The 18,006-nt window shown below is 39.6% G+C and overlaps 1 protein-coding gene across 3 annotated transcripts in view; it reads right to left on the bottom strand.

The window, feature by feature from the left end:
* pcbp4 (poly(rC) binding protein 4) overlaps positions 1-17,526 on the bottom strand; it is a 42,205-nt gene extending 24,679 nt beyond the window's left edge. The window contains exons 1-3 of one of the 3 annotated variants that reach the window (XM_061272841.1): positions 17,377-17,526; positions 10,187-10,272; positions 1,055-1,244 (exon numbers count right to left, since the gene is read on the bottom strand). In XM_061272841.1, coding sequence (XP_061128825.1) covers positions 1,055-1,162 — 108 coding nt within the window. In that variant the 5' untranslated portion in view covers positions 1,163-1,244; positions 10,187-10,272; positions 17,377-17,526. The remainder of the gene's footprint in view (positions 1-1,054; positions 1,245-10,186; positions 10,273-17,376) is intronic. The other 2 variants (XM_061272840.1, XM_061272842.1) reach the window with 2 other exon arrangements.
* Positions 17,527-18,006: the final 480 nt, after the last annotated feature.

Genomic DNA, 18,006 nt, shown 5'->3' with positions numbered 1-18,006 from the left:
TTAAAAACTCATTATGCTCATTGAAAAATTCCAATTTTATTTTAAAAATGGGGGCATTTCCAAGCGACCCCCAACTTTTGAATTGTATTGTATATTCAGTACATATCAGTAAATCAGACGCAATGTCGCGTGTACTATACAAGTAAACGGTTTCCGTACTTGTCGCATAGGCTGTACTAGGGCACAAGGCATGTTTCAAACAGCCGAGTGGGCGTGGCATCTATTTTTCATTGGTCTATGAATCAGTTATGACTGAAGCAGATGAACTCTGCCTAGCAACCAAACCACCATGCAAAATGGAAATAATCCAACAAGCATGTTGTTGTGCACTACTGGATATGCCCTGCAGCTGAAATTCTATCCGATTTGGGAGGAAGATAATTAAAGTTAATGAAAACAAACAAAAACTGAAACATCTTTTTGTAAACAGAGTTCAATAAAAATGAGCTTTTGTTGTTGTTTTTTAGTAACTAAAACTATTGTATGTTTTAATTTTAGAAAACCTTATAGTTATAGTGAACATGTTCTTTTAACCTCTGTCAAATAATTTTATACATGAGGTATTAGAGTTGATTCTAAATGTATTTATTTCAGTATTACTATGCGTCTGTAAGGAAGAAGGAGGATTGAATAGTCATTTGCGAATTACTAGTTTACTTTAGTGCATAACACTGTGACCATTTTTCATTTTGCATTTGCCAAACTGCATATATACCATAAATCCCCTAAAATGAATAACTCATCTATAACAGAGCATTTTTGAAAAGATATAAACTAATAAAAATGAACACACCTGCTCTAATAAAAAATTGAGACTCACGGAAATTGAAAAAGAAAATGAAACTGTAATGAGAAGTCCCAAAATATCATAACCCCGCTTTTGATGTTTTGTAATGACTGTGGAATGATTTTGATCATCTTTGGGTGCTCGGTGGCCTGATTTCCTCCATCAAGACTCAAGAGTCAGTACAACAATTTAGTTACACATCATTTCTTGCCCCGGTGTGAATAATTCATGAGGCAGATGCAAATTGTGCAGCGAAGGCCTTTTTACCTTTCCATGCATGAGCAGTCGTAATGTGAGGGTCACTCCCAAGCCCCCGTCTCCAAAGTCCTGCTCACAGTTCATAGTGATGTGGGAGTGGCACGCAGGGAGACGCATGAACAAGGCTCATCCGCTGGTCACGCACTCAAACCAAGGCCGGCGTTAGTTCGCTGGCTCTCCGAGGTCCTTCGGTGCTGCTCTGAAAGAGAAGGAACATTCATTCAACATTTGTCCAATCAGAATGCTTGCAAGCACACAACAAATAGTTCACTTCGTTTGAAAAGATAGAAAATCTATTTTTCCCGGATCAATGAATGAATTCATTATTTTGACATTTGTTCAAAAAGAGAATTGAATTCAACAGGTAGTGATGATTTAAATTTTAGACAACTGAGAGATAGTACAGTGATTTTGAGACAATCCAATGTCTTCCGAAAAGTACGGTTTCATAAATGTATGGAAAAAATAGCTTTTAAATACAATACAAAATGGTGGTGTATCAAAAACTGTTCCGGCGAAGCGGTAAAGGAAAAAATGTAACGTTAAGGATCCACCCTTAGCGCCATCGTAACCATGTAAGTTGCACAATTTAGATGCATTGCTCACACACACACGAACCCGCTCACAAGCACACCGGCATCGTGGGTCTCAAAATCTGTCTTCCTTCCTATCTCCGTTCATTAGTTTGACCGATACGGATGGTGATCCGTAACAGAGTCATAATGAAGACCCGGGTGTGTACAGGATATTGAGCTGGAGGATTGGCAGTGTTCGGAATGTTGCGTGTGTTGTTTGAGGCTAAGAAACCACCAATGGACTATTTTAACACGCATGCTATCAGCATTTGTCTTTTCATTGCAATCAAATGGCCTACATATATGTATGTACACAGGCTTGTTCTGGGAATAGCTCACCAGTGATGGGACATTGTGATTTCCTAGGAACATTGTAGGATTTGGACATGTAAACCCTAGAACAGAATTTTAGAAATAGTGATACTTATAGTAATACAATAATACTTCCATATTGAAGATTATTGTTTATACATATTGTGAGAAATCATTCGCATGATTTCCATATAGAATTTTGTTGTTTAGATGAAATAGTGCATTCATCTCTTATTTGTCTTTATTTTTAAGGCCTGAATTTCAAAAACATTCATTGTTTTTTTCAATAAGAGGCCTTTTTAACATGGAAAACATTCACACATATAAACATAAGGTGACAAAATATGTCCAACAATAGAGAATAAAATTACACAAGTGCCTTTACCGTTATCCATTGAATTAGAGGAAAAAGATAATTGCACCATATAATTTAAGGGAATTGTGTGTCCATTCGCTTTAATCACTAACCAGAAATAGCTCTTTAAAAAATGCGGCTGATATTTTTAAAGACGTCACTTGATATGAAGGCTGTCTACTGCTTTTTCCATAACTTTATTTAAGAGGATCAAGAGGAAATTTTTATACAATTGACTTTTTCCTATTTTCTTAATTTTAAAACAGCACTGAAGTACAAGAATTTATCTCACTAATGTTTATCCCTTGGGCAGAACTGTCCCTCTTATCTCGAACATTTTTTCAACATGTACAATTTATCAGCTACATTAATTATGCATTTGAAGATGTTTTCATGAATCTGAAAAGTTGTTAAAGAGCGTTTGTTAAAACTGTCTGCCCCCATCTTGTGCCTTGAATACGGACGGTTCTTTGCTAAGGCTAACACGTCATCGCAAATTGAAAACTGCCCCTTTAATAAAAAGCATACAAAATGTGCACAATACAGACTTGTTTGTAACAACTGTCGGTGACATTGTTTCTTTATTCTGTCAGTTCAGCCATATTCTAACGGCCACTGGTAGCTCGGGGGAAGAAATTTAAAGAAGGTTTTGTCCTTTGGGAATATAGTATGTCTGTACTCCATTTCAAGGCAATCCATTCAATAGCTCTAAAATGAGAAGCACTGGATTTTATTGGCGATTTAATGACACTCTGTAACAGTAAACTGTCTTCTTGGACTAATCAAGGTCACTTGTTCGCCTAGCGAAATGCTTCTCTGCTGACTTTGCTGGACATGCTCATCTGTGTGTGCTTTTCATAAATCTGCATTGCCGTCAGTAGAGGCAGTGAGCTATGTGAGGAGATCATGTTTAATAAATGGGTATTATTTTAGATGAGATCCAACTCCCGGGAGATGTGTTGTAGGCCGCTTTATTGCTTTTGCTTAGTGCACAAGGCCATTACTGCTTCGTTGGTTTATTTATGCACTAGAAGCTTGCGAAGACATGCTCAGATGCCCGCGCACATCCCTCTTAAGATGTCATAAAGCTCCTCTGCCTCTGTGTGTTTATTCCTTCACGGCACAGCGTGGCATCCTAATTTATCAGTAAGCAGTAAATGCAGCAAAGAGTCGTTTGGACGGATTAAATCAATCGCGCTGCGCTTTATTTTTTGAGGGAGATGCTCGGACTTGTCCATCCCCATGTAATTTCAATTTGTTTCAAACTAAGGTCAAGAGTTTATTGGGAATATTTCCCGGCTGTCAGCTACAAATAGAAAAGCCAGTGATTATGAATTTAATTTTAGGTCATATGTGTTCAACACACGCGTTACCACCAAGCGTATTTTTTGCAATACGTGCTGAAACTTCATGATGGCGAGGGACCAAAAGGCGAATGCATAACTGACACTAAGACTAATGGTTGCGGGAATCAGAATGCACAATTCCGGGGGTTGATAACAAGGCATGTGCTTTGTGTCCGGGCGAGGGCGGCGAGCATCTGAACTCCTCATTTACAGAATCCCAAGCAGCAGAATCGGCAGTGGCAGCAGCATTCCAACATGAACAGAGCCTTTTTCTTCTCAATTAGAAAGAAGAATTAGCAAAACCGAGACTGTAGCGCTACTGTCACAAGTCACCACCAATGCGCCCTGACATATTCCAGACCTGAGGAGAAACCAAATGCAGCTTCCGGGAAATAACATCTCTTCATATCAGCAATGAAGATGACGTATAGCCTGTCGGCCTCCATTTGTCGTGCATGTAATGTGAGCTACTTTTAGGGCAGCATAACAGCAAAGATTTGAATTAGAATAAGCGTCCTATGTTTAACAATAATTTTAGGGCAGTGACTCAGAATATTTTCTCACCAAGTGGCACAGTAGGGGTCCAAATAGCCCAATTAAAAAAACAATAGTGTAGTAGGAATAAGTGTTAATAACAAACCCATAAAGAGATTTCGTGTCTAATAAATAATTTCTTAAAACACCAACATTGCTCTTTTGGGAAAAAAACAAAACTGTGTACTTTTTTTAGACTGGTCTGAAGAATGAAAACACTTATTTACATAAGAAAAAGAACTAGTTACAGTGTGTGTTATGGATTTGATTTTAACACATCTTTCATTCATACTAGCTTTCATCACTCGGCCCGTGTTACCTGAGGCATGTTGCTTGTTAGAATTAACACGAGAAATAACTCGGATTGCTAGTGATGCTAAAGCGTTTATACTCCAAAAAGTGCAGAATTTGATCTCGCTTAAGGAGTAAACACAGACAATCGGCCACATCAAAGTTATCCCGGCTCAAAGCATCTAGAGCACGCATCTCTAAGACCGGAGGAAAGATGTCCCCCCCCCCCCTACCCCCGACGCCCCAACCATTACATTTTCTTTCCAAAACATCAACACCAGAGAAACTGCCGAGATAAAAAGGAACTTTTACAACTGGCTTGTCTGGGGAGTCCACAGCCCACACCTGTTCCGAGATAAACACGTCCCTGGCGTCACAGAGACGACCGAGCGGGCAGGCTTATACCACTTGTGCACTCCTGACACGTATTGTGAAAGACGCGCTTCGGGTTTCCCTCTGCATATAGAGCATAAAGGAGCTTGGGTATACAGTGTTTGCTCGCTAAACAAACGGGGTGTCCCAAGGGTGTGGGCACATAAAGAGCATTACGTGACAGGGTGTCAAGCTGAGTACACGTGCAATGGCGACGGCACGAGGTGGGACACCATTCGCACACATGCCCTGCATAAATCCCGAAACCTCGCACACACAAACAAAGTGCACCCGTTCAGCTGTTGAGATGAAAGAAGCCAACAATTCACACACTACGACGCACACAGGAAGCGGCTAGTTGAAATACAAAAGGGGAGAACCTTTGATCCTTTAGAAAGTCGTGCTTGTCGGCTGTATTTTGTTTATAGCGGGAATGACCAGCTCCGGTCCTGGAGCGCCTCTGTCTTGCCTATCTTACATTCCTCCCTCGTCCACCACGCCTGATTCAAATGATCGACTCATCAGTAAGCTCTAAAGGAGCCCTGATTATTTGAATCAAGTGCGTTGGGCACGTGTAAACACAGCGGCCCTCCACGTCCGGAGCTGGACACCACTGGCCTAAATTTTGACATTATTTATCTCTATTGTTTGTAATCAAAACACAAACCTTCGGAGATCTATTCCCTAGCAGCGTAGGTCAATATCATTTCAGATAGCTCCGATTGTGTACATTGGCATAAATTCTTTTTTTATTGATTTCTTTTGATGTGGCTAGCTGCAACGCTTTTATTAGTCCACTGCTAAGCAAAAAACTGGTGGACCAAACTTAGCACATGCCTATTACCCAAATAGTCATGTAAATGTAGGACACGCGGTCACCGTAGCAGACAGCAGGCTATGTTTATTCTCTCTGCTCTGACAATCTGTATTTTTGAGATATTTTCATGGTCAAGCTGTTGTTTCATTGAGACTCGGGCTGGTTGGACACGACATGCTGTAACTATCTCATCTAAAATCGGGTATCTGATTACTATCTTTTTACTTCTGCTTTCAAGTGATACATGTCCAATATGCAATATTGCTGAACTACGTTATAAAGTAATTGAATAAAAATGTACTTAAATAGAATGCAAGGAATTAAACAATTCGGTTGAATTTGCTGCTCCTTCTGGCGCCTCTCTTTTGGCTTATAATATAATAGTACATTCACGCTGACTCAAATAAAGAATAGTTTCATATCTACGTAGCACGATAAGTATTCTTTCCCCTCGAGGATAAAAAATAAATGCCGTGGAGTATTAGTTTATTATCTGTCGGCATGTGTTATTCCAATATTTGTCTTTAAATATGTAAATTTGCATTGCTTGTTAGCATTAAAGTAAGCAGACCTTCTGAAGCTACGTGATTGTTTTAAATACACAAATGATCATTCTACAAACTGCGATCGGCTGTGAAGTGAGTTGATTTGAGTTCACTGCCACCATACCATATGCCGTCCATATCTCAAGTTTGTACTCTGGAGTTAAAGATAAAATAAGGTCTGACGCCAACACTGTACAACAGAGGTATTGTATCGGTATCAGTATTGGAGCTCAAAAATATTCCCCGACACTTTATACACCGATACTGCATCACTAGCATGACGACTGCCTTCCGAGCGTGTGGAGATGCTTGAAGGATACGGGTGACAACACTTTAAGGCAACTGCAAATTATGCTCTGCAAAAAGGGCGGTGAACTTCTCAAACACCGATCTGAGTTTTACAAGCCCCTCCGCACGCACAGTGTATTTCTTTGCAAGATGTCACCTTTACGTAAGGTGACATCTTGCAAATGAAGAAACTTTTTGAGTGTTGAGCTAATTTGCAGATGTTGTGCAGATGTGTCACTGCTTGTACCATTTTTTTTTATTCCATGTTATTTTTAACGCCCTTGTCATGTAATTACTTGCTGTTGAGCGCAACGGGCATTTCATTTAGTTAACACATGCTATATGACAATGGTTGAAATAAAGAAATAATTTCCTTTGGTTTATTTTGTTTGAAATTTAGGATTTATTTTGTGTGTGTGACAAAAACAAAATGAAAATGAAACGTACTTCCATCATGATGGTAAGATGTAAATCAGTGGTAATTTTTCATTTTTTTCTGTTTAAGGGGTTTTGATGTTAATACAAACATGCGAGGGAAATAACATAGTGGGGCCACTTGAAAAAAAAGTTGTGTAAATAAATCTTTTGGGCGCATTTGAGATGAACAAATTTTCTGCTGGTTTTGGCATAAACTTCACAATTATGCCTATGTTTTGCCATGATCAGATTTTCTGAAAACTTTTGTGTTGCTGCAGTCTAAAACTATATTTGTGTACGTAGAATGACACAATGAGAGCATCTTCCCCTGAGACATCAACAGTGATGAAGACACAAACAACCACAAAAGGGGGACAAAAATGAGTATCCCATTAGTACTTTATGCTCATATTCACTGGCGGACAGTTATTCGCTGTTGTCTTGCTCAAATTTAAATGAGATCCTCCGGGTGCAAACACGCACGCACACCCCTCAACACACAAAGATACACACACGTAAACAAACTTGACTGGCATTTGCAAGTCCCACATGCCGCTCATGGCGGACTTGTCTGAAATGCTGACAGGTCCGACTTCATACAGACACTACTTGATTAAATGAGCAAGATCTTCTTTTGATGAACATTCTTGGATATGCTGGAATCACGTGGCGGCTACAAAGTGAGCTTCGATTCATCCACAAGGTTGAACATGAGCGTGCAGCATTTTTATGAGACGTACTATATCACAAAACTCTTATTTTATACCTGCCTGGTATTAAATGGCCTGCAGGGTATGTCTCTCATTGAAATTTAATATACTTATAGAAAAAACATGAACATATATTTGGCTTTAGATTGAACTTCAGTATATTCATTAATTTTACTTGGAACTTGCAATTCAAAACAGAAAAGGAATATCAATGTACAGCCGTTATATGCTAAATCTCCCAAGTTTCATACATGCATATTACATATATACGTGACTGAACTTAATTTGAACATGCAATACAAAACAGAAAAGAAATGAAAAATCTGCAATATGAATAGCCCATTCTGAATCACAATCATGTACCGTGGGTCGGAAAAACGATGTGAAGAACTTCTCTCCTATCTACTGCTCCTCTATTACTTAAGATGGGTTCTCCATCAACAAGTGCGATCCAAAATACTACATAGTCTGCACACACATATTGAGTGCTAACTTTTTGTGATTTGAAATATGAGAAATAAAACTAAACTATTGATATAGTGACATTGCAAAAGTGTACACACCCTCTTGCAACTGGGGATTTTTTCTGTGTTCAGATTTAACCAATCGCATTTGAAGTGCCTTTCATTTCTAAAAAAACGTTCAGAAATTCTATTAAGCTTTGGCTGGGTTCTTTTTTCTTTTTATCGAATCCTGAAGGTTTTCTGCTGACACTAAGCGCTATTTGCAATTGTTCATAATTGTTCATTGCTTAAGAAGCCAGTTCCATTAAAGCAAAACATGATGTTGCCACCACAATGCTTTATTGTAGGTCTGGTGCAGAAACTGCAAAAACCTCCTCAACATATGTGGAAAAACATGTTACCGTACAATGAATCAACGTCAAGTTTATAGATCACGAGGGTGGATAACATTTTAAAATAGTATATATTTGGTCTCATAGCCATACGCACACTATTAATCTGTAAAATGTTCACATATCTGTCCTAATAATACACGTGCAATCACTATATGTCAAATCTTGCCAGTTTTCGAAAGGGATAAGTTCTATAATCTCTCCAATGCGCCGGGAGGCAAAGAGTGGAGCTGTGAAACGAGAGACGCTTGAAATAAAATGAGCAGTGCTCCATCTCTCAGCGTGTCTGTCTTAGCTGTGTCACATGTAATAGGAGGGGTCAGTCCTTGGCGAGCAGGGGCCCGTCCTCCCGATCAGACCTTGGCTTCATTTAGAGTTGAAGCATAACCATGTCACAGCCAACGGCTTGTCAGCCACAAGGCCCTCCGGAGACCCTGTGACTGCTTGCTGCTCCCTGGGCCTGATGCCTTTTGAAACACACTCTGTGTAATATTACCTGCAGCAACAGCAGGGGATTTTGATATATAACATCTTGTCGCTGATTTGATCTCATTCAACTAAATGAGCTTCTTATGTTTGAATGAATGAAAGGGCCAATTTGTACAAGCGAGGTTATTATAATGAACAAACACGAACAAACTAGCTAAATCTAAAATTGAGACACATTTTCATTGACAAAATGAAATAAAAACAAGAGCAAAGACTATGGCAAAAATGTCCTTCGTTGTCACTTTCAGGGTTTATTTTAAATGTGCGATATTTATTTGGGTATTGCTGTACGTCCGTACAAAAGAAGGAAGGTCAAACCGTTCTGTGAGAATTGCAGCTTAATTAATTACGCAGCAATTGGTGACCTTTATTTTATCTTCCACTTGACAAATCACCAAATTAAAAAAAAAAAAAAAGACTAACATAATAAGAACTAATAAATTGTACCAAATGTAGCAAATGTACTTGATTAAAAAAAAAAAAAACATTTAGGATATTGTATGACTGTGCACCGTTTGAGTATTTAATTCAGTGATTCTTTTGCGTACCACTAGAGTCAACCCACGTACCAATAGTGGTACTCGTATCCCACATTGACAATCTATTTAAAACAATCTTCTTTCAGATGGTGTGAATTTATGCATCTGATCACATCCCCTATAGTAAAACTGTGCTGGATCTTATAAATATAGAGCACTGTCAAGTTAGATAAGCTCCTCAATTTCGCCTTCATGCCCTCAACTCTCTTATCTAGACAAGAAAAGATTTCTCACCGTTGTTGCGACTGTCGTTCCTTTTTTTAGCAGCGTGTTGACAGCCCAGAAGCTACGGAATCTGCAAATGACTGCATTTGCAAAGACTGCTTTATCTCCACGTTGGGCGGATCAATACTTCCTTCCTGTCATTACACCTCGTAGTCGCGTCAGGCTGTCTTCGACGCGGCCCGACCTCTGCTTGGGCTCAATCTGCATATTTAGGAGTGAGTGGATCCAATATGGCTAATGAACAGCACGATAATGGACACGCTAAATGGCAGTCAATCCTGAGCCATCGGTTTCTGCCCCTGTCAGGCTGCAGCAATATTTTGATGTGAATATCCTTGAGTGGTCACTCTGCACGAACCCCTCATTCATCAAGAGTTCATGCAGTCACTTTCAAATGTCTTCTCATTAGTTAAATACGTTTCTTCCTTCGCCTGTCCTGGTGAAATGACACAAATGTGCAGATAACAAACCTTATGGGTTATTCTGGGATGTCATTCGTTATCTCTTGAGTATTTCCAGACCCACAGTCGGTGGCGGCGTGCTTTGAGCCTTAGACCTGGTACACACATAAAGACAGACTGTTTTTGTCCCTTTCCAACCAAGGACATCAAATGCCCGACTCCAGTGATTGTCCTCAGAGGTTATCCTGTCTGAAGTGTGTCAAGACTGTAAATATCCCGATTAAAGATGTTCAATATTTACGACCAAAATTCTTCACACGTGTGGGGAAAACCAACTACAGTGGATTCAATTGACTCCGTGAACTGTGGATGTAGCCAATATAGATAGATAGATAGATAGATAGATAGATAGATAGATAGATAGATAGATAGATAGATAGATAGATAGATAGATAGATAGATAGATAGATAGATAGATAGATAGATAGATAGATAGATAGATAGATAGATAGATAGATAGATAGATAGATAGATAGATAGATAGATAGATAGATAGATAGATAGATAGATAGATAGATAGATAGATAGATAGATAGATAGATAGATAGATAGATAGATAGATAGATAGATAGATAGATAGATAGATAGATAGATAGATACCAAATCTAGCATGATCCTTCTTATTTGAAGGCTTCCCTTATACACTATATCCTTCTGAATGGTTGTTGTAATTTGGCAAGTGTAGAATACACTTTATCAGGATATTGACTTAGGGCTTTTAGCCCATGGCTTTCACTAGATGAAGGTCACACCGTATCTGCAAAATGACTTTCCTCGCTATAGCTCGCTTTCATCCCTGCTTCCCTCCCATCCTCCACAGCAGAACATGAGTCAGAGAATCTGACACCTCGCAGGGCACAGGAGGAGAGAGGAGATGGGAGGAGGTCGCAAAGGGAGAATGGAAGCAAATTGAGAACGATAGACGGGCAATCGGGACGGGTGCAAGCAGGGAGCGAGGAGTGGATCGATAAGTCACTGAGAGGTAACCTGAGGCATTGCTGCTTCTTCCTGCAGCGCTGTATAAAAATGGCAATTAAATGAATCCACGCTCAAATGGTGCTCCCAGTCGTTGCTCTGACTGCACCATAAATCATAGGTGAAGACATTCTTTCTACACAGGCGCTTAATTATCATGTTTACGGCATCGCAGGTTGTCGGCGTATCATCTGGACTTGAGCAGTAGCGTGCACTTTGGTATTGCATAAGCTCCAAAACAAACTGAGCACAAACCCAAAAATAGTGTGGTCCCCGCTAAATATTTCAGGCACTCAGCAGCTGAAGGGGGCGATAAAAAGCTTCTATCGTCATTGGCCCCTTACACAAAGAGCCACTGATGCAGATGGCCACTAGACTAGAGACTTTGTAATGAAGGCAAACAGGAAATACTGTCATAAAGGTCATCTTTTGGCTTGACGCTTTATTTGATCCACTTTCTGTATACTACCGACTCCATAAGAGTAGCTCCTTGAGGGGAGGAAATCAAATCGTGAATCTCGTGAGGCAAAAAAAAAAAGAGACACGGAGTGTCATGCGGGCTGCTGGGTCAAAACAGTAGCTCTTAAAACAGCATCATCCTTTGATGGCGAGGTTGGCTCGCAGCGCTGTCAGCCACCGGGTCAGGCTTAAGAACAGCAGCGAGGGGTCGGGATGCCTTTCAAATAAAGACTCCCTTCATTGCTAAACAACTCGCACCGTCACAAAATGATCCGCACTGTTCGCCAGCGCTGCCAGATGACAAACCAGCGTTCATGTGACCAAATTCCGTGCACAACCTTCACAACAGAGCCCATTTCATGCTGTGACAGAGAGATAAGGAGCGCAGTAGAAAGATCAGTTTCAATCGACCAAGCGGACCCGGAGCATCCAGAGTCAAACGTTATTAGATAGCAACAAGCACAGGTTAATTGCTGCAAGGCAGGTTAATTGCTACATGTGATTTATCACAGCGATATTAGAGGAAATTAATTTGTACGGTAACAAAGCTCCAAAGATTTTTATTAAATTCTCCCAATCACATTTCATACAGGCAAACGCTTTTCAGCACTATTTTGAGGGTACGTACGTCCAAATCAGGTCAAGCGATCAATGTAGGAATGACAACAGTTGATAGATTGGCCTCTGGATTTTTAAGGGACCAAAATAAATGGGATTAACAAAAAAACAAATCACAAATCAAACTTTCATTTTTGAATGCTTAGTTGCAGATAAAGGGGTCAGGAATAATAGATGAATTCACAACTAGTGTGATCATTAAATGAATCCAAATTTTAATGGGATTTCAGCCTTTCAACAGTAATTATAAAATGAATGAATTCCATAGTGCTTCAGTAGAACGGATCTTTTTTTGTGTGTGTTTTAACAAAATAAGACCTTTGCAAACATCTGCTTTTATTTGGAAAACAATGAGCAAGCGTGTCACTGAATCGGTTTCAAAGCAGTTGGTGACCATATCAATCCCTTTTGTGTCATATGCCTTAATTATTATTTTGTTTTTTCTTTTTTGATCACCAAAAAGTACCAAAACTACAGTTGCTTAATAAATAGGAATTGGGAAGATGTTTTTTTAAAATACACTCATATGAAATGAAATTTTATCCAATTATTCAATTTATCAATGTGACGATCAATAGAGCAATCGATTCTAAAAATATTCGATAGTGAGGGCCCGAGTTGCAAATCATTCACAGTCATTCAAAGCCTAAAAGGCTGCAACGTATCAATGACAATAGCAGATGCTGAAGTCCATCTCTCGTGATGCTTAGCCAAGGCCTCTATTGAATTTGTCTTCCATTTCCGCTCGTTTGTTGCTAGTAGCGCGTTTTCCCTTCATTGATTTCAGCAAGTGAAATGGATTGGAGTCAGGTCCGGTGATTGACTTGACCAATGCAAAACACGCCACTTTTTCTTATCAAAAACTCTTTAGTTGCTTTTACAGTATGCTTCAGGTCATTTTGTATTTGGACTGTGAAGCACCATCCAATAATTTCTGATTTCTGATCAGATTGGCCAAAAGTCTTCAGATAATTATTCTGCTGTGTTTGTCGCAACATTCATAACCAGAAGGCAACCAGTTTCATTGGCAGCAGTACATGGCCACCTTCACTTGGAACAGCTAAGCCGCCAATATTACTTTGGCTCCTTTAAAAAGTGGGAGGCACAAGTAAATACTTCCAACAATGTCCACCTGATTAGGATGTAAATACCCTCAAATGAAAAGCTTGTTTCTTTTCAAATCCATTGTGGTGATGTTAAGAGTCCAAACAATCAGGATCGTACCCATGCTCTATTATTTATGGATGTGACCATATGGCTCAAGCAATTTAGCAATCACTTGATATTGATTAGATCTAAGACTCCAATTGTATGAATGAAGCTACAATCTATGTACGTATTTAGGACTAAATAATGTTTGCCTGCACACTCATCAGTGAAGTGCAATCTCTCTTTCTTTCTCTCGCTTTCTCTCTTTCTTTCTCTCGCTTTCTCTCTCTTTCTCTCTCTTTCTCTCTCTTTCTCTCTCTTTCTCTCTCTTTCTCTCTCTTTCTCTCTGCAGAATTCCTTAATGGAAAAGAGCTGAAAGAGCTGCAGTACCAGAAAAATATGATGAAATTAAACAGCTTGAAGGCTCTTTTTGGCAAAACTTGAAATCAGTTCCATCTTCCCCCACACAGTGCTCGTATTTCAAGTCTGTGATCTGTCAAACAACAGCCTGTACCTCGAAAAACGTTGAAACTGGGTCACTCAAGGCACCACTGTGTTTGATTTGAACCAACAATAATTTTGAGACTAAAGACGTCAAATTGCACAATTTCCCGCAGCACTCCTAATGATCTCTCACGGCACCCGGGGAAGAGATTAGAGAATCACCGTTTTTGGAAGATGAGGGGGATTATAGGAAGCTTCTAGCTGCTGGAGCGTCACGTGACAGATCTGGCTTGTGTTATTTATGAAGCCTGTCAGTCCCTGCCCTCACTCTGCGGCACAGATGCAGGTGGGGTTTCATTATTGAAGATGCTCTTCCACTTCTTATTAGATCTCCCTCTCTCAGAGTGCATTACGGAATTACATTTGGACAGAGAGTGGGCATTGCACCGGGGTCTGTCTTTGTAGCCCTGGAATGGATCCTAATGACGTGTGTGCATCATAAGCCAACAGACTTTAAAAAAAAAAATGTTTTCATGCAAACATATGTGTGTATTTAAAATCAAACATATATTTACCAAGTGTGGATGTGAAGATGTGTGATAAAAAAAAATCATACTCAACCCAAATGTTAAAGCCATGAAATGCTTACAGCGCCAGACTAAGTGATGCACAATTCTTCAGTTGTGTCCTACTTCTTTCCACTTTTGTTTGAGTGCACTTGCTGCAGGCTGGTGGGGCATTTGCAAGATTCATGAAGCATCTCCAGGCTGTGAGGACGATGATTCTCTGCATTAATCAAATGGTGCACTCCCAGCTGTTTATTGATTTTGTATTACAGACTCAAGAGCAGTGCTGCGCTTAATCTAAAAAAACACAAAGTATCATCTTAGTATGCAACGTCAGATGTTAGCGAGTGAAAATAATAGTGTACAGTATATTTTTGCTGTTCCTGTTGACTTTGGGCAGGCGCAGGGTTACATCCTAAATTGGTCGCCAGCCAATCACAAGGCAAAAATAATCGTTCACACTCACAGTTCTGGCCAATTTAGAGTCTTTAACTAAGCTATCATGCATGTCTTTGAAACTGGAGCACCAGGAGAAAACCTACCCATGCACAAGGAGAACATGCAAACTCTACAGGAAGGGCTGAGCCTGGATTTGAATGGTTAAATCAAGGTGCTAACCATATGGCAACAATATATGAACTTTGGTCAGGCCAGCCTCTTGATAAAAAGTCATAGTCAAGCCATCTACCAAAACAATTGTTCAAACAATGAATAACATCAACATGCAGCCGATGTGCTGCAAAGCCCATCTTCAAAATTGGAGCGTAACAATGCAGTGAGCCCCATGGATTATTTCGTCCTAAAAATGGCTTCCCGCATAAGCGTGTAGACATGCTGTTTTAAATGTTTTTTTTTGTTTTTTTGGGACTAAATACTATGTAGCAAAGCAGTAGAAAAACAAAACAATATAATATTAAAATATAAGCAAGGTTGAACATTTTGGGAGTAGTCTCCCTTTAAAAAAAATGCTCCAATATACATGCTGTAGACCAGTGATCACCGGCCTTTTTGGAACTGAGAACTTCTTGGGTATCGGTTAATGCGGAATGCTACTAATTAGATAAACAAGATAAATAACACATTACAGTAATTGCTATTTTTCAATAAAAGTAACTAATATTTCTAATTTTGTCCACCAGAGGGCACATTGACTGCTACTCAGCATTTGACACGTGATATTGATGCATTTGTGAAGGCTCAGAGATTCCAAGTTTCAAGCTTACTTTATACAAAATGCTGAGCCACATTTGTCCTGTGAAGAATGCAGTTCTGTGAAAATCTCTTGACGAAAGATTTTAAGAGACTGAAAATTGCAAAATGTCAGTCGACAACGTCAGTTCACAAGAAGTTGCTCGGATGGAACCCCTCTATTTTTCAATAACTCGTATGTATTTTTAGTAATACATTTCCAAGGAAGGGGACAATTGCAGCCTCTTTCCCGCTTTAGTTTGTATGGCACTGATAGTCGAGAATGTTAAGATTTGCAAATGGATGTGGCAATTTGTGTCAATTTGTGAAATCATTTCTAGCTCCTGGCAAGTTCATTTAAAAATAGCAATTGCAGACACAAGGTTGAAATTTTAAATTGCTCGTGATTTGCAACAAGACAATCAATAAATGTGAATATTTTCTTGTGTATTATAACCAAAACAATGAGGATTTTTTTTCAGTTGTCATTTATTATAGCTTATACTATAAAGTCACATATATAATGGTTATGGCTGTCACTATGGAATATTATAGGAATCGATTATTCTATTGATTATTACATCATTTGAATATTTTATTTTGCACGAAGTGTATTGTAATAATAATAATAATAATAATAATAATAATAATAATAATAATAATAATAATAATGCATTGGATTTATTTTTAATCTGTTTCGTTTCATGAATGATTGGAAATTAATGAATTACTGTTGAGAAGCTGACAATACAGGATTTGGACAATTGTGATGTAAAAAAAGGCTCTAAAAAAGTACTTGATTATTAAAATACTTGAGGATTAATATGATAATCAATTACCTGCCAGTTAATCAATAAATTTTAACAGCATTTTAATAATGATTGTTGACTTGAGAACAAATTAGGGTGAATGTGGCCTGAGAAATAATGAGTTTACACCCTTACTTTAAACAATCAAAAGCAAATTTCTGACTTTACTTACACTAAATTATACCCGTCAGAGAATTTTTCACTTGACATCATATACACAAGAGGAAATGGAAGCCAAAAATATTTAAAAGCACTTAATACAACACCATGCAGCTCTCTTAAAAACTACAACTTCAGGATTGTCATCAAAAGTGACTTTTGGTATGCTTTAGTGTTTTTCTTCTGATCAAGGCAGCTTTCCCAACCAGATGCAGCACTAATGCAATTGGGCATCTTGGTGAATAATGGTCCTGTCACACAAGTCGCTGCCTCAGCACCGGGCCGGCGGGCGGGCGCCCACACGAGCAGACTTGAGCAGAAAGATCTTTGTGTTTGGAACCGGTAGCCCCCCCCCCCCCCTTCATTATCATCAAATTGTCCTCGCACAACACACCGATTGTGTCCGGCCTGTGTGTCCGACACTCACGCACTCACTCACTCACTCACTCACTCACTCACTCACTCACTCACTCACTCACTCACTCACTCACTCACTCACTCACTCACTCACTCACTCACTCACTCACTCACTCACTCACTCACTCACCCAGCCCACTCACTCACTCACTCACTCACTCACTCACTCACTCACTCACTCACTCACTCACTCACTCACTCACTCACTCACTCACTCACTCACTCACTCACTCACTCACTAGAAGACTATTTTGTGCGGTGCATGTGTGCTCAAACACTTCACGTCTTCATTAATTCAGCAAGCATGCATAATAATGCGCGTTGGAATACTCCAGTTGAAAATCCCCGATTGCCGAGTGAAATGCATCGCAAGGTGTCAAGTTGGAAAACACAAAACGCGTCATCTCCGTTGTACCTGTTCGGATGCAATCGGCCGAAGGCTCCAGTTAAAGAATCGCCATTGGTTGGAATTCCTCGGTGTTTGTATCCACATTAGATTCCACGACCGCGGAGCTGTACGACTGAGTGGACGAGGAGTGCAAGGAAGGACGCGACCAGTCCGTTCACAGTGATGGAGAGAGACTGAGGCAGGCGGTCCGCGGGTGAGGGGGGGCGGGGGGTGGGGGGCACCATGCCCTTCCCACCCACCCCCACCACGCTGGCTTGCACACTGCTCCTTCTATCCTCACAGGACCTCTGCAGGAACACCAGCTATCTTGATATTATTGAAACCATTATAAACATTTTTTTCCGGGAATTCATATTCCTATTAACTTCCAAGATTGGTTGGTGTGGTGAGACATTGATTGATTGCTCAGAGGCTATAGGATAGCTGACATTAAATAAACTTGCATATTTAAAAAGTAAAATAATAATAATAATAAATAATAATAATCATCACAAATATATAATTCATGGATGGATGGATGGATTCTTTATGCAGTACAAAGAAATATGCAAAACCACGAGCGCCTCTGAAGTTTTGACAATTCGAAAACAAGTGAAGTTCTGCCATCTGTTGGATTTTTTTAGCATCGCAACTGCT

The sequence above is a fragment of the Syngnathus typhle genome, linkage group LG2, assembly GCF_033458585.1.
Source record: "Syngnathus typhle isolate RoL2023-S1 ecotype Sweden linkage group LG2, RoL_Styp_1.0, whole genome shotgun sequence".
Lineage (NCBI taxonomy): Eukaryota > Metazoa > Chordata > Actinopteri > Syngnathiformes > Syngnathidae > Syngnathus > Syngnathus typhle.
The sequence above is the reverse complement of the archived record's forward strand: the minus strand, read 5'-3'. Positions and strand labels throughout refer to the sequence as shown.